This window comes from Aquila chrysaetos, chromosome 18, assembly GCF_900496995.4.
Source record: "Aquila chrysaetos chrysaetos chromosome 18, bAquChr1.4, whole genome shotgun sequence".
NCBI classification, from domain to species: domain Eukaryota; kingdom Metazoa; phylum Chordata; class Aves; order Accipitriformes; family Accipitridae; genus Aquila; species Aquila chrysaetos.
In genome coordinates, this window is record NC_044021.1 from 22544412 (window position 1) to 22566825 (window position 22414).

At 37.3% G+C, this 22414-nt stretch overlaps 1 protein-coding gene across 3 annotated transcripts in view; it reads left to right on the forward strand.

Moving 5' to 3' along the window:
* Window positions 1–22414, forward strand: part of CDKAL1 (CDK5 regulatory subunit associated protein 1 like 1) — a 424899-nt gene that overhangs the window by 172930 nt on the left and 229555 nt on the right. For all 3 annotated transcript variants that reach the window (XM_030041838.1, XM_030041837.2, XM_041118316.1), the window contains exon 9: window positions 17136–17239. In XM_030041838.1, the coding sequence (XP_029897698.1) occupies window positions 17136–17239 (104 nt within the window). The remainder of the gene's footprint in view (window positions 1–17135; window positions 17240–22414) is intronic.

Sequence of the window (22414 nt, forward strand, 5' to 3'; positions counted from 1 at the left end):
TTTATTCTGTGTCTTGAATACAGTGAATGCAGTGGAGGAAGATGCCTAAAAGAATGCTTTGTGCTACTAGGAATATGGTTAACAGCTTTGCTCCTGAAACCTGTATCACCCACTGACATGATCATACATGTTTAGGTAAAGCACAAAACTTACTGTGAGATTAGCCCAAAACAGGAAACACTATCGCATACATCTCATTACTTTTTGTTTAAAATGTGCAAAACACATTTTTAAGGCTTGTTTTCACAAACAAAAGTACATGGTAAACATGAGCCAGCAATGTGCCCTTGCAGCAAAGGTGGCCGACAGCCTCCTGGGCTGCACTCAGCAGTGTCTGCAGCAGGTTGAGGGAGGTGATCCTTCCCCTCTGCTCAGCCCTGGTGAGACACATCCTGGAGTGCTGGGTCCAGTGCTGGCTCCCCAGTACAAGAGAGGCATTGAGACACTGGAGCAGGTCCAATGAAGGGCCATGAAGGTGACTAATGGCTTGGAGCATCTGGCACATGAGGAGAGTCTGAGAGCTGGGACCGTTCAGCCTAGAGAAGAGCAGGCTCAGGGGGACCTTCTCAATGTGTATAAATACCTGGTGTGGAGGACGGAGTAAAGAGGACAGAGCCAGGCTTTTCTCAGTGTGCCCAGGGACAGGACGAGGTGATGGGCACAAATTGAAATACAAGACATTTTATTTAAACATAAGAAAAAAAACTTTTTTACAGTAGAGCTGATTGAACACTGGAACAGGTTGCCCAGAGAGGGTGTGGAGTCTTCATCCTTGTGGTACTCAGAAGCGATCGGGACATGGTACTGAGCAACCTGTTCTAGTTGCTCCTGCTTTGAGGAGTGAGGGCTTGGACTAGATCTTCAGAGGTCCCTTCCCAACTCAGCCACTGTGATTCTGTGATATTTAAATGAACATAAACAGCAACAGAAAAACCCACAAGGATTTAGATACAGACACTATGGATGTTAGTGCAGTTGCTTAATAGTAGTGGAGACCTTCACTCCAGAGGTAATTGTTGTGGTTTGACACTTTAAAAAGTAATACTCTAAACTAAGGGTTCCCCATCCCATGCAGAATGCATCCCCATTTCCTGACTTAAAAGCATTTCCTGTGCAATCCTGTAGGCCTACTCAGCCTCAGGAAAGAGGAACTCTATTTCCAAATTCCTTGCCTGCTAGGCAGAGTGAAATATTCCCACTGGAAATATACACCCCAAGCTTCTGTCTCTGTAATTTAGCATGTTGAATTTCATCAGCTTAATTTACAAGAACACTTCAGTGCTTTTTTTTTTTTTTTAATTTCTTTTTCTGTATTCCTCCTGCAAAACATACTTTTAAAAAATTTTTTCCTAAAGTAACCATGTAGAATTTTGTTTTTAGAGTTTATCTTCAAGACATTGGATGACAAGTAGGGTTTTAGCTTCTTTTTGTTTTAGGAATTTTTCTGATACGTGTGTGGACTGTGAAAAGGAGCTAGTTAAGAAAAGGTCAAGTACAAAATTGTCACTCATCACATGCTTATCTAGCTTATTTTTAAACTAACACACAAGTGTCTAAGTATCACATGGTCTTTCTTGCATTGCAGACTGGTGCCAGACTTGGTGTCTTTTCTGTTTTTAAGGGATAAATGTCTAGTGGTTTTTGTTTTCAGTGAGTATGTTTTTGAGTCATGTATATCGTATAATGTTGCTTTGCTTCTGAAGTTTAATCATTTTGCAGAAGGTAGATGGAGTCTCCACATTTTAACTTGGTATTAGGCTGAAAACTACAGCTGGGGAATGTTTACTGAAGGGTTTGTTTAGTCATTCACATTCCTGTGTTCCAACAGTTTGTTTTAGATCATTTGTTAAAGAGCTTAAAGAAGAACTCCCTTTACTTTTGGTGTAGATTTTTTTTTCCTGCAAGTTAGGTTTTTTTAATGATTCCCCATCCCGTCCTGGTTCCCCCCCCCCCCCCCCTTCCAAAACTATACATCAGTTACTTTTCTAAGTAGCAGGTATGGGTAAAATAGTATACTGATTTAATATAACTAGTCAAATACATATTGAAACTTTTGTCTTTTGTTTTAGGAATAATTCTTTAATAAAGTAAAATGTGATGACTTTTGAGATTTTGTTTTTAATTTAGCACTTAAATGAGGAATAGTCTAAATGAAAGTTTTAAGTAATAGAGGGAAAAAGTTATTACAGGTTAAACTATGTAAGTATCAACATCTTTAGGAAAGTTCAGCTGTATAGTTCAGCAATGTTTAATGTATTAACTTACAGTTCTGTAATTCACAATAATATAGTGACGTCTGTTCACCAAGCACACTATAAACATTTAAATAACCTTTGAATTCAGGTTAAAGGGTTAGTAGTCATGTCTCCACTAGACTAATCCATTTTGCTTGAGCAAAAGGCATAAGCTGATGTTGTGCTTACTGGCTTGTATCTGCAGTTTGTAGGGAGATAGTAGGTTTGCAAGGGAGTCTTGCTGTATCTGCAGCTGATCTCAGAAGTGTTTCTTGGACATGTTCAAATCTTAATCTAGCAATTTTTTGTGGAAACAGGGCCTTGTACACCAAGTTTAGAAATATATGTATGTGAAAGCACCAAATATGTAAGTTATACTAAGTGCTGTTTAGTTCCTATCCTTGTTTGTGTAGGTTCCCTTCTTGCATAAATGTTCCACTTATGCACTAGGTATATATCCCTTGCATCCATACTGAAAGCAAAGCTAGTGCAGACACTTTATAACCACCTAATATCTAACATTCACGTTCTTTTTGATTCAGACATCTGCTGAACTTATTGCAGAGACTAGAATAGGAATTTTGATCATTAAACTTAAACTAGGCCCCATTCCTATATTACCAGTTCATTCTAAATGAATGAATGCAGGTAAAACAAGCACATTTTAAGTAGGATTTTTTCCTGAGGGCTTGTAGCGGAAAACTTTTGTTTGAACACACATCGTTCAAAAAAAGTTCCAAAAATGTTTGTGGTTGGAAAAATGCCCTCAACCTGCCAACTGAATTTCAAATTCTACAAAAATAAGGATATTTTTGCTGTGAAATGGCACATAGGCTGCAGTGCTCTCTGGTACGTTGTATGAGAATAATGCTGAAACACAACCAGCAAAGCAGATCTGTGCATTTGCTATGTATTTGTGTAAGGAGAAATGCATCTTTATGAGAGAATAAGACTTGCTCTGTCTGACAACTATTAAAATACTAGGAAGGAGATTTTTCAGTGTTAACTGTTTTTGTTTCTTTAGCTTTATTTCAGATGTACTGGGTGTTTGTGTTTATTACAAAGCCATTTTGCTTTTAGGATATTCAGCTGCGTAGGTTGGTCCAGTTTGTGATACCTTCTGCAAAATAAGAAAGAATAAGACTTGGTATTCTTCATGATTTTAATAAAAATAATTTAATATATAATGCTTTCAAGACTTATATGGGAAGATATTCTTGGCAAAGTGATAGGTACCTGATTTATGTATGTTATGTCTCATAAAGGTAATATTGCTCTACCTAAGTCCACTTAGAACTCCGGTATCTTCTGTCTTCTATCTCTCCTTTCTTTAGGAGTATCTAGGGTTTATCTTAGGTCTATGTTGAATATTTTATGAATATTGTTGAATATTATATGTTGAATTATTTTCTTATGCAGTCAATATGTGGATAAAAGTCATGGTCCCCTTTGAAATGAAATTGTGAAAGTAATACCATGAATACTCAATAAACACAGTGGCTTTTTAATGTTAGTCTGGATCAGCTGAATGGCTTTATTTTCTGAAGGGAATAATGCTTTTCTGAAAAGCGAAGCATAAAGAGAGACCGATGTCCATCGAGTCTAGTGAGACTAGAAACTTGGATTCTATAGTTTGTGTAAACTGTCTTAGACATGAGCACATGTAGCTTATTGCACATCTGTTCACTAAGGGACTTTTCTTTGCTGTTTATACAGTACATTCAGTTTTTTCCCCCAATCAATTTCTTTTACATGTGCTGCAGGTGTGTTTGCAGAAGAGAGTTTAGGATTCTTAAGTGATTTCAAGTTAAGTGAATTCACAAGTTTAAATGTGGCCAGTTATAACTCATAACAAAACTGACAAATTTCACCTTTTTTGGTAAGACTTGTTCGCAATTTGGGTTGACTTGAACATTTCAAAGGGATATGGAGAAGCACAAATACACTCCGCTCGGGACTAAATTATGGCCTTTGCACAGTTACTCTCTGTATGACTCTACATAAAGCTTAAAGGCATATTGATTAATGTAGCACAAAGGTGAAGGATGGCAGGAAACAAAGTGCAATTTTAAATGGCAGTTCACAACTCCATGGACATGGAAGAATGCCTGTACACCCGCTTTGTCAATGTCCAGTGTTATGGGTACAGTGCCCCTTCCATGTATTCTTTTATGCTGTGGAGGAACATGATGAAAGTGGAAACCTAATTTGCACAGAACTGATTATCTGTTGTCATATCTAAAATCGGTGTTCTAATTTTTTTTTTTTTTTTCTGTGAACTCTTGGTTGGCTGTAGCTCCAGTAGCATGCTTGGGAATGTTTTGTTCTTGACTGGCTACTGGTGATCTGCTCCAAAAAATCTGCCATACTTGTTTCTCTGTTAATGTTGGCCCTCAGAGTGCTGTGGTGTACTTATGAACAGCATGTGAATATCACGTTAGTGTCACACTCTAAATGTATTTGATAACAAATGGAAGGAAAATTTTAAATGTTGACACTGTTTGTGGTATCTTTCATTTAATCTTCTTCTCTGGTTCTCCTTGTACAGGCCAGACATGGTCCTTCTCTGCATTGATTTCTCATCTTCTAGCTTTTCTTACCCCTGTAGTTGAACCTAAGCTTCCTGTGGTGTTGGAAGCATGCTATGCTTCTCATGTGTTTGTGTCTTACACATAAGTGTGTGTGTACTCATCCATGTACACACATGTATTCCTGGAGCAGAGCAAGCCTTTGGGCTCTAGAAAGGAATAGTGTTCTTGTTGGGTTCCAGCATCTCAAAGAGGTGAGATCAGCAGTAGTGCAGCCTGTTCAGTACTTGACCACTGTCATGGTAAAGTATTTTCTTTGGTCTAATTGCAGTTTTGTGTATTACAGCTTGTGTCCATTGCTCCTAATTTTATGACCTTGAACCTCCAAGAACAGCCTGGCTGTGTCTTCACTGCATGCTCCCATCAGCTGTTTGTAGACAGCAGTAATATCTCCTCATCCTAACAATGAGTAAGCCAGTTCTCTCAGCCTCTTCTTGTGTGCCATGTGCCTGAGCCCCCTAATCATCTTGGTGTCTTTCCTGTCTACTTGTTTGTTACTTTATGTCACTGTCTGCCTTGCTCCAGGGAGCTTAAAACGTGAGACTGCATCTGTAGTGCTGTGTCCAAAGTGCCAAACAGAGGGCAATAACAATTTCAAACTGTTGGTTTCATTCTTGAGAGCGCAGTCCAGTTGCACAGGACAGTGCATTTGACCTTCTTAAATATAAAGGGCATACTGCTGACTCACATTCAGTTCATTGCCCACCTGGACCCCGAAGTCCTTATCCACAAAACTGCTTTCTAGCCAGTCAATTCCCTCCCCACCTGCACGTTTGCCTGGGGTTACTCTATTCTGGATGTGGGGCTTTCTACTAGCCGTTGTTGAAATTCGTGATGTTCCTGTTAGCCCGTTTCTCCAGGCTGTTGATAACTCTCTGAATAGCAGTCCTGCCCTCCAGCTGCTCTCCTCGCTGCCAGCTTGGGATTTGCTGCAGATGCATTACTTCCCTTCACCTATGTCGTTAATAAAGTCAGGAAATAATAGTGGCCCCAGCATCTAGTCCCTGAGGAACACTGATACTAACCAGCCACCAGTTAGACTTTGCACTGCTGACCACAACCCAGCAGTCCAGCCAGTTTTTAACCCACCTTGTTGTCCGCTTATTCAATCCGTATCACAGCAATGTGGCTTTAAGGATTCTATGGGAGACTGTTGCAAAGGCCTGCCTAAAATCAAGGTATATGACATCCCCAGACCTCCCCTTTCCACAGGGTCAGTCACCTCTTTGTAGAAGGCAAGGTCAGGTTATGTCTTTTTCTTCAGACAACTCAGCCTCACAAGGAAAATGTCATTTTAACTGGTGTTGATACAAGCAAACAAACATCTTGTAGTATGATGTCATCAACCTTATTTGTGAAAGCATTTCTGCAGGGAGGTTGTTGGGTGGTGCTTACTGAACGAAATGGTAATGTACCTTGCTACCTTGGCTTGTTGGGTCTGTTCAACAGCCCATGTGCAGCCAGTGCAAACCCTCATCCTCCAAAAGGTTGGGTCTTTTTAAGAACATTGTTAAAGCTGAAAAACTGTTTCAAGTCAGCCCTTGCAAAGATAATGTTGTAGCCAGATGTGGCTGTGGAAATACAAAGAAAACTTCCATTTAAGTGTTGACTAAGGCCTGTAAACAACTGAATTGCTGAGCTACTTTGTGTTTTGTCTGTCCATTCCTTTTTATTGTTAAGTCTTGCTTTTTATGACTAGAGCTGCCTCTCATGTATTTTTCCAGCCTGTAATGTCTAGAAGGCTGTTTAGATCCTGAATTCCCAAGGGGTTCTGTGGCCTGTTTTTAATGCTCTGATTTGTGCATTAAGTGCTTTAGTCATGGTCTTTCTGATTTTCTTTTAAATGACTGACCATAACTATCTGAGTTGGAATGGAGATGACAAAAAAAAGAAAGAATTTTCATCAACTGAAGTCTAACCAGATAAAAACTAGTTGTCTTTGTGCTTAAAAAAAAAAAAAAAAAAAAAAAAAACCAAAAAACACCAAAACTAGGAAGTTTATGCTTTCTGTCAGAGCTGGCAGCAGTTGAACTGGAAAAGTTTCAGACTCACCACAGACTTGAGCGGTTAAAGAGGAAATCAAAGCAGACAAACACCGGCCAAGTAGCTTGGAAGAAAGTCAGACCATTCCAGTCACTGGGACATGAGGACACCACGGCAGAGTTACAAGCATAATGGTCACTGAATGCAAGACAACAGGAATAAGTTAAGAAAATGGCAGGGAAAAAAAAAAGAAAATAGAAGAAAAGAGCTGAGGAATCATTAGAAGGGGAGAATTTTAGAGAAGTAAAGCAGATGGAGAAGTTGAGGATAACTAGTTTAGTAATGAAAGGCTACTGTTTCCTGTTTTCTGCACTGTCACTATGCTTTTAAATTCTGCAAAATATATTTGGATATATTAAAACCATAACATTATAAAACAATGAAAATAATTTATAAATGTTAGTTTCCCTAATTATTCAAAGGTAAGTACTTTAACTTGCATTTTCTGTAAGAGGTACATGGGCAGTAAGGAGGATATGTCCATGAAGACAATCTGACTGACTCAGCTCTATAACTGTTTAAAGGGGATTAATTTGCTTTTGAAAATCCCCTTGGAGACTCTTAAAGGCAAACATAAGGCCCCTGGTTTAAATTTCTATTTTTGAAAGAAATCAGTCATTGGAGTCTTATAAGAATAACTGTGTAAATCAGTCCATTAAATTGCTTGGAAAATCTCAGACAGATTTAGGATTGGGCAATTATGTTGAAATGTGTGGTCTTCTTTGATTTTAAGTTGACAAAGTAATACGTAATGAGGAGTATGTACTTGAAGCATGTATGTCTGTACTGCTGCACATACACTTTTTTTTCAGCAAGACTAACCAATTTATCACAAGACAGAGATGATGTTTATGAGCAACAACATAGTATTAATGGTAGATAATGCTTAGATCCTTGTCCACATTGGAGCTTTTAACATTTCTACTGTTGCCACAACCAGTAGGACCTTTTGGGGCAGAAAGCTTTGTGTAGACACAATCATTGGGAAGGGATTCTTTCTAGATTATAAATGGTGAGTTTGTTTTTATTCTGCACTTATTTCCATTATTTTACCCAGACAATTCAGATCCACTTTCCCACAGACATTTTACAAATACTTTTTTTGAAATTGGTCTGATGGCAATCTCAGATAAATTCTAAATTAAGCCTGGTAGTTTTCAGTGCTGTTGAAATGTAACTTTTTTTTTTTTTTTTTTTTCCCCCAGGATGTTTTGACCAGTACAAAAACAATACCTTTTATCCCAAGAATCTGTGTGGTACCTGCTGTATGTTACAGAATTAACTGCAGCCTAATGTTTCCTGTGAGATTTCACTACTCTAAAAGGGTCTGTCCCAAAAGCCATTCAGGAAGTAAAAACAATAGCTCTTATCACAGGCAGTGGTCTACTTTTCAACCATGTTTTCTGTGTGGGTGATTCAGGAGCTGCTAATGTTGTGAGGATGCGTGGTAAGTGAAGTGGTTTGCTTATAGAAAGACAGTTGACTCCCCTTACCCTTCCTCCTCTCATGGAGATCTGCTGAGATGCTGCATTCCTGGAACAGAACTTTAAATGTGCTCATTGTCTCCCCCCCCACTATGTAGAAATCACAGTTTTAATGTAATCCTTAGTATTTTGTCAAAAAACTTTGAAAGTGAATTTTTAAAGCTTATGAAATTGTTTATTACTGACCCAATTAGGTTTTGCAGCACATTCTGTATAAGTTATGCTAAGTCATCTGTCCCTGGTAGAGTTTTTTTTTAATAAAATGATACTATTTGATGTTTTAAATACTACGGCATTTGTCAAGTCACAGCTCTCTAAAACTTTATAAATTAAAGCAAGCCTCTGAGAATCCTGTCCTCAGAGGTCATTTTCCAATCATTGCTGTGCATTAGGAGGGATCTAAGAATAATAGTTGCTTATGCATGCTGAAATTGTGATGTTGCCGTATTCTGCCACTGTATATCTGGGATTAGCTGTGAGCCCATTTCTAAGAAAGTGTCTTTTCTATCTAAGGTTTTTCTGTCGTAACTCTTTATTTCTACCACCTTCATTACTGCTATTTGACTGAGACCAGGAGTCATCATCTTCCAAATATTGTTGCTCTTTATGAAGTGTTGAAAGAATTGATTACTTGTAGTTAAAATGCCGTGGCATTTTCTGCTCTGTGCAACCACAGAACCTAATCTATCTACCTGTGCTATTTCAGCTGAGTCACTTTCTTGATATTAATGACTGTCATGATCTGTCCCAAAGTTGTGGTCTGTGTAGCCAAGCAGCTATTTGGAAATGCTTCTAAAGTAATTTATGTGTCTGTGAATCATAGACCTTTAGTTTGAATTGCAGAGAAAAAAAATCATTGCAGTTTCCAGTAAGCATCTAGCAATGCACCATTTTGGGTCAGGGTGGGGAACGCAGATCTATGCAGCTTAGCAATGGAACGTTTTACCTTGTAATATCCATTTAGAATGCCTGAATTAATGCAAACAATTGCAGAACTGTGTAGGCAGAATAATTAATCAAGAAGTTCTTTAGACAAACACTAAAAAAGTGCCACTGATGCACTTGATTTTGCTGATGTTAAATCATGGGCCTTAAAGTGAGCAAGTTGAATGTATGATGATATAACTACATAGCTGTGACCTTTGAATCACCTGCACTTGACTGTAGGAATTCAGTTTCACAAAACGCAAATATTTAAAGTACAAAATTAAATCTTATTATAGCTTATCAAACTAACTGAGCTGCCTTCTCTCGAAATTCCTTTTGATTAGTAACTAGTGAGACATTACCAAATAAAATGCTGGCTTTAAAGGTCTTCGGAAGAAAATTATAATGCACTTTGTTCCCACTTTGCTGAGCATGGAATGGGTTGCAGAATTAAAAAATAGCATCCTGTAGTTGTGTCCTACTTTGAGAAAAATGTGTGTGCAATCCCATACACTGTACAGTGTTTGTTGAAGGGTCATCCTATTTTCTGCTAAAACTTTCTTGAGAGGCTGGCTTTTTAAGATGGCATTGTACTTTCAGAGCAGTTTCTAAAATAGTTGGCTACAAAGATCATTTCAGAGAAGTCCTGCTTTTATCATATAGAAAATGTTGTAACATCGAGTGCATCTGTGTAGCATAGCCCCTGTGGCTCATGTCCAAGCTCAGCCTGAACAAGCTGGGATACTAGAAACAGTATTTCTGCAATAATGTGGTTTGCTGCTTAGACTAATTAGCCTTGATGAGAACTAGTTTGCCACTGTTTCAAAAGTATTTTAAGTCCTGAATTTTTTTAAAGTGAAAGCAACCTCCCATGCCCCATATTTTTACAGGAAATTATCTTCCCTGTCATAGTGGGTTGAAAAGCTTTATTGTAAAATGTGCAAACTTCAAGCAAAAGAAGTGTCCTGAAAACAAGTCAAGTGTATTAGGTGTGGGATTTTTTTTTTTCTGTAAACTACTTTTTTTGTGATCCATTGCAGTTAAGTTTGGTGGAATTAGAAATTTTGCAAGTACAAAGTAGCATTTATAGAGGAAAAATGCTAAGAAATATTCATTAACTCGATAGTATGATATTTAACTATAAATACAGTATAAATGCTGTTGTTAGGTTATACTAAGGAGAAAAATATTTGTAGACTTCTACTAGCTCTTGTTTAGTAAGTTTTGACTAGTATCCATCTCCTTTTCATCTGCTGGGAGTATATATTTCTGGTATTTCTTTTGCTCAGTCAAGCCTGCAAAGGGAGTTTTCTCTCTACTCACACTACAGAGCATTTTTATCAAAATTACATTTGGTAGAAACTCTAAAAGTATCTTACAAAAGCCTAAATCTCTTCTCTAAACTGTATTTTGAAACAAGCAAATCATGCTCCCCTTTAAGGAAAACCACAGTTTACTAATACAAAATATTCTTGGGCTGGAATTATTGAGGCCTTCTAAGGAAGTGTGATGGTAGGTGCAGAGAGATGGTGTGGGTGACTGTGGTGAGCAATCTTTCTATATTTGTACTGATGTGATGTTGCAGTGTTGTTAGGGGCACTGCATTACTGTTAGAATTTTTATTTTTTTTTTAGTAGGGCAAACTTCATAAGATCTTGAATTTGTATAACTAGTCAGATCTCATAAGGGCAGATATTAGTGTTTAGACTGAACGGTGATTAATGATATTTTACTTTATTTCTGCAGATTTTTAATTTGGGAGAAGACCACCTTAGGACTGGGTTTTGGTTGTTTTTTTTTTGTTTGGGTGGTTTGGGTTTTTTTTTTTTGCTTTTTGTTTTTTGTTGGGTTTGTTTTTTGTTTTTTTTTTTACCAGCTCATTAGGTTGATAGCAAGCAAGAATGTATTGGGTTATTCAGGAAATTAAGGGAGCAACACCACCTCCCTCCCCCAAAATTAACCACCTGCAGAGCAGCAAGGATCTTCTGTCATATGACACTGTTGCAGCTATTCAGCTCTCCCATCTTGCTCACAGATGTCTGGTCTTGGTCAATCACATTAAATGTGAGTGACTAGCACACTAATGGCACATAGCAGTCTGTAATTGAGCTGTTTTCTAATCCTTGAATGAAAGATGTTTTATACTTTTCATATCTGAGGGTGGAATCCTGTCTTCACTAAACTTGGTGGCACAAGTCCCATTAAGAGGAACCAGCATTTTGCTCCTCCTGTCTGTACTCTCATTCTCATCTGCTGCTGAAATCCACTGATTAGTCCCACTGAAGGGAAGTCTTTATGTGTCTGCTGTGTCATAAGTATTCTTACTCGTAATTAGTTCCATCTGTAAGGGTTAGCCTTTCATGTTAAGTGTGTGTTTTATGAGGAATATTACTGTTTTGAAAATGAAGAGTCTGCTTAATCTAACGCACAACATAAGCACATACTAGCTAAACAATGTGAAGACCACTGTTTCCTATGTCTACAACAAAATTTCAGGCACTTGACCAAAATGTTGATGACGTTCAGTTTGGTAACATGTTCAAAAAGTTTATAATTAGCCACATGGTAGTAATTTATCTGTGGATAATATTTTACCTTGCTGTGAAATAGTTCTGTGTATTGGGCACATATCTGATTAAAGGTTAATAATTCAAAGTACCTCCATCAGTTTAGTATGTTGGAAAACCAGGACTTAGTGGTTTTTGTTCTGGAATCAATACAAAATTTATTCAAAACATGTTGATAATTACAAACACAATGACGATTAATAATTGTTTCTGTAAATGTCTGTAATTTCTTTGTGCAAAAAACCTTTGACCTGTATTAATATAAACTAACACTTACAAACCAACTTTAAATGCTTGAAGAAGGCTTCCAGTATAACGCAAAGCAAAATACTCTTTTGCAACTACTAGCATGTTGGCTTTTTAGTCCCATATGTTTGAGCTTTAGCTGTGATAAAGGCTGATTTTTAAGGAGAGCTTTACCTACAGGGTTGGTTTTAAATGATCCACTTGCTGGTGAATGCCACTTAGTAAGAGGCAATGCTCAGATTCTCAGAGTTCCCAACAGCTTTTTTCCACTTGATTGTCTGTGGTCTGAGTATGTGGCAGCATGGACGTATGAATAATTTGTTATGCTGGGAACTTGGAGTAGAGACTGGCTTACTAGGGGAAAAAAATTCTACAGATACTTTATTATACTTATGGTTTCGTTTAAAATTATATTTTCAAGAACAGATTATTATCAAATCTGTGAAAAGTGGTTAGTTCAGCATTTTTACAAGTATTTGAAATCTGCACCCTTTTGTTGGTCAGCTGCAGCCCAAAATATTATTTTTTTCCCAAGTTGGAATTAACAAATATGGTACAAATAGGATTTAAAAGTTTTGTCTTTTTTGTTTTGCTTTCTAAAATTGATCATGTTCTATGTTACATCGAAGTCTGTCTCATTTTGGTTTTGTTATATAATCTCTTTAAGTACCAAAAAAACCCCCTAAACTATTTAGGCATTCCACAATATTTTTATTTTATAGTGGGAAAAAGTTAATTGGTGCAGTAAAACTTAAAAAAAAAGTCTGCCTCCAAATCCCAACTTTTAGGTCCTACCCCAAAATAAGTCAACACCCCCCCGAAGTTGTACTTAAAGACCATAGTAATAAAGCTCTTAGAAATGATCCCACATAATACTGTGAGTATTTGGAGAAAAACTTCCCCTTCTTTCTTTGTACTTCTTGCTGCATATTTCCATTCTGTCTTCTGTACCAGAGAAAAACTGCTGTTACTGTATTTTTTCAAGTAGCCCAGGACTTAGTTTAAAGACTATTTGCCCAGAAAGCAACTCTGAAGATGCAGGAGAAACTAGTTTACTAGAAACCAGGCCTTGTGGGAAAGGAACATTGATTGGAGACATGAAACTTATCCTCAAGGTTTGGAGATGAAGAATTTCAGCATTTAGTACTGTTGCTTAGTACTTGGTACTCTTAGTATTTAGTACTCTTGCTGTAGAGCTTTTCAAATACTACTACCCAAATACAGAGCAAAATACATAGTGAGAAATATATATGATTTATGCATAAATTATAAGGAGAAGAGAGGAAGACGTAACATGGTTTTTTCTATAAATACTCTATACATGGACTTTTATGATAAGAAAACACAAAATTTCTATGTAAATAGAATAAATAATCTTTTTACTGTACCTCAATACCAGTTTAGATTTTGGCTCTATTTATATCTTTTACACAGGAATAAATTTAGAATTTTGTTCTAAATGACTTACTAAAATTATAGTTTTTATCAATCCTGTGATGAAGTAATACATCTTGAAGAAGGTCTACAAAAGCATTGTTTTCATGCAAGGTTACAGTTCAAGATGACAAAAAATTGGTAATAAACTTTTTGTTGAAACTCGCTTTTATGCCAAATTTGTAATAAGTCAGACTTTGCAAATTGTAGTAAATGATAAAAGTTAGTGGTGTTGGTGTGTTGTTTTTTTCTTCCCAAGTCGTAGCTTAAATTTGAGCTTAAATAAATTTACTTCATCCCAAGAAATAAAATCTCAGTGCATCCCTTTGTTACTGATGGCTGACAAAATTTTCTTTTGTGGGTAAAAGGGCCGGTGTTAAAGTAACCTTGGGGTCATGGGGCAGGATTGTTGCAAGTTAAATCTCTTCTTGATGACCTGAGAAGGCTGACAAAATAGCTGGTAATGTTATTTTCTTTGGAGAGAACAAAGATTAGTACAAATATTGTCAATGTAAACCACACCTCGTGTGTGTTGGTTGTAAAAGAGCAGACACGTCCACTGTGAAACTGATTTTGTTTCCTTGAAATGAAAGCGAAATTGAAGAAAAATAACCTCAGAACAAAACCCAACACCCCCCCCCCCCAAAAAACCCCAACCCAAAACCTGTGGGTCAGCCCATATATGACAAGTAATTGTTTTTCTTTACTCACTCTCTTCTCACGAACGTGGCTACCGAAACGCTGGAGGATTTCCACCTGCGCGGCTGGAATTGCCGTGACGAGCGCTGGCGTCCCGTGCTCCTGCGGGGTCCCTCGGCAGCTGCGCTGCGGTAACCAGCACCTGGCCTTCGTCATCTTAGGAGCCGGCCGGTACCTGTAACGCGGGCTTCGACCGCCTTGCCTGCGAGGTGCCCTTGGAAAGGCGTAGGAGATTGCCTGCTGCGATATTTTGCCGTCCCAGCGTTTTCTTTTAGCGCTTCGCAGGCCCCGCGTATGCGGCGCTGGCAGCGGGGAGCTGCAGGGGGTCTCTCTGAGGAGAGGCCGGGGCTGCCTGGGGCCGGTCGCAGCCGGTTCCAGCCGGTTCCCTCAGGCTGGGGGCGGGATGTGTGTGGAAGACTCTAGAGTGAAGGAGCGAAGCTAAGCCTGGGAAAGAGGGGAGGAAAGGCTTTGGTTAAGCGTTGGTCTCTGTTTCCCACTACCCGAATTCGTAATTCAGTTCTTATTTTGGCTGGCGATCAGTTAGTTTTCCCCGAGTTGAGCCTGTTTTGCCCAGGACACTAGCTGGTACGTGATGTCCCCATCTCTATCCGGACTCGTGAACTCCCTTGTTCCCCGTCTCGCTGCCCCTGTCCCGCTGAGGCGGAGGGAGTCTGGCTGTTAGCCCCCACTGACACGCCACGCCAGGCTACCGAAGGTAAGTTTAGTATTGCTCTTGAGGACAGGACACGATGCATCACCGATCCATAATGCTGTTTTTGTGTAGCTCTGTGGAAGAAAGCTAGTTTAGCTTAGTGAATGATGTAGGGGGGAAGGAGTGTGACAGTGGGATGGCTGGATGGGAGCCTGCTTAGAAATGTTGTGTTGAATGGAGAGTTGTGCTTTAAAAACAAACAAAACAAAAAAACAAACAAGAAAGAAAAGAAAGAGAAGAAAAAAGAGGGAGACGTGCTTTGCAACCCTGGAAGAATTGAAGGGGTTTGAAAGAGTCACAGATGGAAAGCAGGGAGAGAAATGAGTACTCCCTGGGCTGTGAGGGAAAGCCCTTTGTGGCACACTTTAGGTGGCGAGTGACCTAGGAGAAAATGTTTTAGTTTGCTAAATAGGTTACACAGGGGAAGTATAAACCAATTATCTGCTTATACTTTCTTGATTTCAAATGCCACTCTTTTAAACATGCTTTAGATCTTGCACGATGAAAGGCTTTGATTTGCAGATGGAAGGTGAGATACATAAAAATTGTTTCACATCTGATGATTAAGTTGTTTTGGGTGGGAATGAATCACTTATTTGGAGCAGGTTGTAAAGGTTCAGATTTAGGTCTTTTTTTTTTTTTTTCTATTTTTAATAGATGATTGTGTATTTTACTGAATGGCAGCTTATTTTATATAAGTTTTTAGTTCTTAATAGAACAGTCTCATTGCTGCAGTTAAGCCTTATCTTTTAGTCTTCTGATCTAAAATGGACACTAAAATCTGAAGTTTGGGTGTGATAGGCAGGAAAAATAATATACATAAATAAGACGATGTACAATTTACATAATCCAGTCTAGCAGAGAGAATCACAAACTATCTAGATGTCCTCTGGCAGAAAGTAAGATTCTGTTGGTAGAGAAGGTCTCAGGGCCAAGGTGATGTGCAAGGGCAGGAGGGCACTTGAGAAAATGTTCTGTGCGGTGTGCTGCACTTCCTGATCCACTGCTTGTGCAAACAAGGCCTAACTAATGTGTGAGGGCAATCTCTGTGAATGAAAACCTTTAGAGTTTGCAAAGCAGTAATTACCTAGTCATGGAGCTGCCAGACATCATAATAGAAGACAAGGTATATCCAAGTAGTAAACACAATCTTGTAGCTGGTGACTTCATCAGAACCCACCTGGTGCTATCTTTGCCTTTTCGTTATTGTTTTGGAAGTTCTGTAGTAATTCTCCTGTAGTTAGCCTTTTCTGGCACCCAAATGCTTTATGATATTGAAGCTGTGGCTTTTTTATTGTGAAAATGGACAGAATTTAAGGTGTTCTAGTAACCATGAACAAGAGAAATGTTTATAATTGGGTTTTTTGGTTTTGTGGGGTTTTTAGAGGTTTAACACTTCAACCTATAAAAAGCTGTAGGGCAATATCAGCTTTAAAAAGCAGGGAAGGGGGAAAAAAGTGCAACGAACTCCTCATAACATTCTGCTTATTACATTCATGTCACTACCAGGATCCAAAGGCTGGTCCAGGAAAAACATATGAGTGGTAGTTTTTGTTTGTTTTGATCTTTCCATCCTTTTACTTTGAATTAGTCTGCCTTTACTACATTGTCAGGTAAATTAAAAGCATTCACATTATTCCTTTAGTTTCTTATGAGAGTTTTTCATTAGCTCCCCAATCTTTTGTGCTAAGCTGTCCTTCTAGTTGGTGATTCTGTCTTCATTATGTTATTTGTTCTGTTTATGCAAGCCAAATGAAAGAAGAAAAAACTAACTCAAATGTGTTTTCAAGAATATGCACTATTTTTAAAATCTACTTTTAGTCTTTCAGGACTTTTTTCCTTTATTTCCTTGTTCAGGTTGGATTTTTTTATGTAATATTGGGATCGGAAGCCTGGAGATTCATCTTCAGTAATGAAAAATTATTAACCCTGTCATAGCTTTCTAAAAATATGTAAATTCCCACTCCTAGATTTTTGTATGTGATTTCCACTGATCATTTTTTCAATCCTTTATATAGATGTGAAAGGTGCTTTAAGAAGGTAGGAGGACAAAACTTTTCAAACTACTTTATTGATTTTAAAACAAAATACTATTTTCTGGTCATTGATACAAAAGCTTATTTTTCCTGATGTACTTAAATATAGCTGTGCATATAAAGGCTTTCTTGGCTAGAAACTGAGTATTTTTCTTTTCTAAACAGGTGTCTCAATGCATGTACCTACTGCAAAACTAAGCATGCCAGAGGGGATCTAGCAAGTTATCCGATTGAAGAACTAGTGGACAGAGCCAAACAGTCTTTTCAAGGTAAGCATTTTTATCCCTACAATAAAAGTCAGCCTCTGAAGTGTACCAGCTCTTATTTTCACACATACTGATCATGATACAATGTGGCTCTATTATACGGTATTGATGTTCTTAATAGCCATAACTGTGTCTAGTGGTGCCTTTGCAGTAGAAAGCCATGCTTTCATTATGTTGTGCACCACTATTTACAAAATGTAGTCCTAGCATAAGGAGTATTTAATTTTGATTTTAGGCTTGCTGAGATGAAGTTCCGTGCGAGCATTTTTTCATGATGATGGGGTAACTGTAATATATGGCCATTTTACTCTATCTCTGGTTTCTTAAAGGGGAAGACAGTAACTTTTTTTCACTCAACAATAAAAGCCAATTTCATGACCCTCCCTAGGTTTCTTAAAACCCTGTTTTAAGGATACATTGCTTTTTCTGGTAATGGATTTCCTGGAGGAGTTCTGGGATCTTTCCGAGAGCCATGCAAAGCTTATCAGCTTTTAAGTTCAATAGGATATTTGTAATGTCACATGGATCCAATCAAACATCAAAAGTTTTTCCTGCAGTACAGTACTCTGTGCCAGTATCTATCTAAAACTCTTGTATGTCAGGTAGTTATGATAGCTTTATTGTACCTTAATATTTGTTCTTTATATCTAAATTTTGCCTGTGTTTCAAAAATACAGATTTCCAAATAATGCCAGTATTCATTTCTGATGCAATCTCTGTGAAGGCACAGGTGGTGTTTTTTGTGTTTGTGTTATGTTAAAGGGTTAAATGTATATTAAAAAAAGGACAGAGGTAATTCAGGTGTAGCATCTCCTGCCATCTTTGTATCAAATACTTTGACATGTGATGTCACATCTTCTGTGCATGTACAAACAGTACATGCATTGGGTTTCACTTATGGCTCTTGAGTGTTGTATCTGTTCTAGTAAAAAATAGGTCTCCGATGATTTAATGTGTTTTTAAATCCATCCTTATTTAGGGATCCATAATGAACCGTATTTAGGTCAGTGATGAACTTCTGGCTATTTCTATCAGTACTACGCAAGGAAGAGTCCTTTTCCTAATCAAAGTCCACGTTCACAAATTCTAAGTTCTACATTATCTACACAGAAAGTTCTCACTTAAGATTGTAAATGCCTTTTTCTTTTGCTTTTGTTAAAAGGCAAGCTCCTCTCTTTTCTTCCATGAGGCTTATCTGTAATTGGCACAAAATTTCTCCTATTGCTTAGGTTTGTACAGTTAATGCTGTTGTTGCTGTGAATTGGATTGTCTGTTATGATAGACAGGAATCCTGTCATGTCTCAGATTTCTTGTTTTAGTAGGACAAGCTTCTAAAACCTGTATGCCTATTATGAAATGGTCACTAACTGAAATACAAGACGTGTAAATACACTTATTTTAGTAGAGAAGCAGTTCAGGAAACGTTTCAGAAAGCTAGAAGTTTTCAGTCGTACAAAACAGGTGATTTTGAAATTGGTAAGTAGTCACTGTGCAAGAGAAAATCTGCCATTTGAAGGTTATGGTTGTTTTTATGCAGTAATTACCAGACACAAGTAAATGCATGGTGATAGCAACAGATGTAGGTAGAAAAGGAACACTACATTCTTTTCCCTTCATCCAGGTGTAACTCTGAAGTACTTTATATTACGTGTACCGTAAGAATAGTATTATGCTGATAGCACTCTATAGCTGTTGAAATGTTCTAAAGAAACTTGGAACAATTCAGCAAGGGAATATGACAGAAGACAAGATATGGGTAATACAGTCAGGATTGTGGTCTTACTTAGGTTAACTATCTAAATTTTATTTAGATTTATTGTATGTATAGAAAGAAAAATTCAGACTTGTCTGTCCTGTTATAGTTGTGTATACATGCCATAAAGTCCACATTAAATTAACATAAGGATGTATTTGCTTGATATAACGAGAAAGAAAACTCAAGTTTTGTCTTTGCAGACAATAAATGTGAAATTTTGGAAAGTATTTTAAACTTCAAGTATTGTACATTTGGATTGAAAATTCAGTAATTCAATTCATCTGTCGTACTGTGGCCTTTATTATAAATACTGACTCTTTCAAAATAACTTGATTTCTAATGGAAAAATTTGCCCTTAAGCTATTGTTATGAAATTTCTTGAAGAAATGCTATGACATGTCTCACAGCAGGCATCTCCAGGGAGTTCTATTCTTATTTGGCCTTACACTAGTACCTTTGTTACAGAACATAAGGAAAGAAGCAAGTACTGAGTAGTAAAGTGACAGGCTTTGCCTCCAGCTTTCACATACTTAGAAAGAGGCATGAAATAGTCAGATACTTAGTTTGCAGTGTATGGAGAATTTATTCCTGCCAGCTTGCTGCATCTGGGCTGCAGAAACTTCATCAATCCAGTGAAAGACTTAAGCAATTCGAAGTCATCATGAAACTTCTTGTTGAGTTACTGAGCTACAATCTCTTCAGCAATCACTTCTGTTTTCTCAGAAGATGTGTTGCTGAAGCTCTAGTGAAAAATAGAGAGGTACAGAAGTGTGATGAAAAGTTTTTCCATTGTGGAATTAATTACTCTTGGGAGCACTGAGGTGTCTTAGAAGAACAACAGCAAACCAATATGTGATGTTTTTCTATATCTGCATGATGAAGTCATGTAAGAAAAGAGAAAATGATGTTGTTTGCAGTGTTTTGTACATAAATATTCTTACAGTACAGAACTTCATAGGCCCCAAAGATGTGATGTTTCAATTGTGGAACACACTGAAAATAGATTAGAAGAGCTGTATTTAAAGACGTTTTGTTACAGGTCCTTAAAGCTCAGCACAAAAAAGCTCTCTAAAATGCTTTATTCAGGTGATCATACTTTGATAAGATTGCAGCTGACATCTAGAAACGGTTATTTCTAGTAGCAGTATGTTGCCAGAACAGGCTTTAGTGTTGCAATCAGATACTCCCAATTTTCCTTCAATCACTTCTGTACTGCAGCCTCTGGGTAGGATATCTCTATGTAGGAAGTATTTCCAAGCTGTAGTATATGCTGCATTACTCGGCTGCAAGCCATTTCAGGTAGTCAGTGGACCAGTCTTGGACTGCTGATAATATGGTGCATAATAATGTGGTATCTGTGTGACAGCTGCTGTAAAGCGGTGCTTGACAGTCATCATGCTGATGTTTGTCTCCAAGATGACTTCTAAAGATTTTTGTAACTCTTAGGCTTTTTAGTCAAAGTTTAGCTCTGTGATTTTATTTAGCTGCTGGTTTTTGAGAGTTTTGCATACTTTGTCTAGGTAAATAGGTATTTATTTCAGTGTATTTTAGGGTCCAAACCTTTATCTTATTGGTCAGTTTTGTAAAAATGAAATTTAATGCTCTGCTGACAGTGGTAACTAGATGACAGCAGATGATAAAGCTGTAATAATTTACATGGGTGTTCAGATTATTTGTATAAGCATAAACTTGATTTAAATCAACTGATTAAAAAAACATGGCTGAAATAATCATGACTGAACAGATATCAGCCTATATGTTTTCCAACATCTGAAATAGTTTTTCTTTTTTTCTTTTTGGATTTTATTTTAATATCTTAAATGCAATATAATGTGCACAAAACATAAGCGTGTTGCAGGTTTCTAGTGCATGCTGCATACTTTCATAATGCGTTGGACTAAGTGTTGAGGTGCACTGAAATTGAGTTTGTTTGTATACTTTCTATGGGTTTATGTCTCCTGTCTGACCTCTGTAGTAGTTTTGAAGTTATGACTGACATCAACCTTAATAACTGATAGAATTTCTTCAACAAAATAATCTATCTTAAGTTGAGAGTAGACTGCTGAGGTTTTCACTTTTTTAACTTTTATGTTTTTTCTGTAAATTTCAAATTTTAGTAAGTAGTATCATTTTTTTACATGGACAGCCTTGTCAAATCACATTGTATAGCAGACGTCTATAAGACAGCTAGTAAAAGAAAGTATTGCGAAATATAGTAAAGTGGTCTTTGAGTAGAGAACAAATGTCTACTGTAAGGTTGTTTATGCAAAGAGATTTTCTACAGCTGATAGTACAGCACTTTCTTTGTGTCATCAATTTAGTAGTATGTTTTTTTCAAAACTTGCTATATCATATTCAATGCTGTATTTTAGGGAATTGCATTTGCAGTTATGAGAGAGCTCTTTCTTTCCTTCCCAAAGCTACTTTATGTGTAACAATGTGGTTTTGCTTAGTATATGAAGTGGAAGGCTGGGGTAGCAGCCATTGGTGAACAGTGTTCCAGGGAGACACAAAAGTTAAACAAGCCTCAGCTTTGAATGTGATGTGGAGTGGTGTCCGGGGATAGCTTTGGCTAAATTGCAAGACTTTAAATTGATTATATATATATATTTTTTCAGTGGGATTTTAGTGACCATAAAAAGGTATATAACTGATAATGCTACGTGGTGATTTGTAAACCCTACACATTGTGAGAGACTTTCTGGGCAAAGATAGTACTTTATCTTGCAAGCGATTTTTGCTAGTTCAGCAAACTAAGTTAAAAATATAAGTAGTTTTATGGAATTAGCTGTTATTTCATTCCAGTATAGAATGATAATTTTCTGCATGTACCAGTACAAAATTACACTTTAGCATTGCATGCCTGTTGCAGATGGCATGGAATATACTGCTATTAAAATATACACTGTATAATTACTACTATATTAGCTTATTTTATGGTAGCAACCAGGGAGCTCAAATGAAAGTCAAGTCCTGTTGGGAAACATTGTTCTCGTGTCCTCAAGCTATGTGGAACAATTGCTTCTGGTTGAATAATTGCAGTGGCAAAATATCATTTATTTTTATTCCATTATTTGCATGATGGTTCACTGGCATGCATGGTGTTGAATTCTGAATAACACATCTGTTTATGAAATCTTGGACAAAAAGTAGCACTACAAAGCAGAGGAGCTATCTAAACGAAGATTCTGAGTCTTGACTTTCTTTAGTCGTCTTTAGCAATTATCCCTAATCTGGTAGATTTTGAAGTGTTGAGAGTTTAAAGGAGATTAGTGTTAAATATTTCTGTCTTTACAAGTATTACTGTAAACAGATGTTTATGCATAATGATAAGGATTGATTTTATATAATGTGACTGGTTTCCAGAGCTTTTCAGATGACTGTGAGCTTTGCTAAGAAACTTTGGTTTTAGTAGTTCTGAT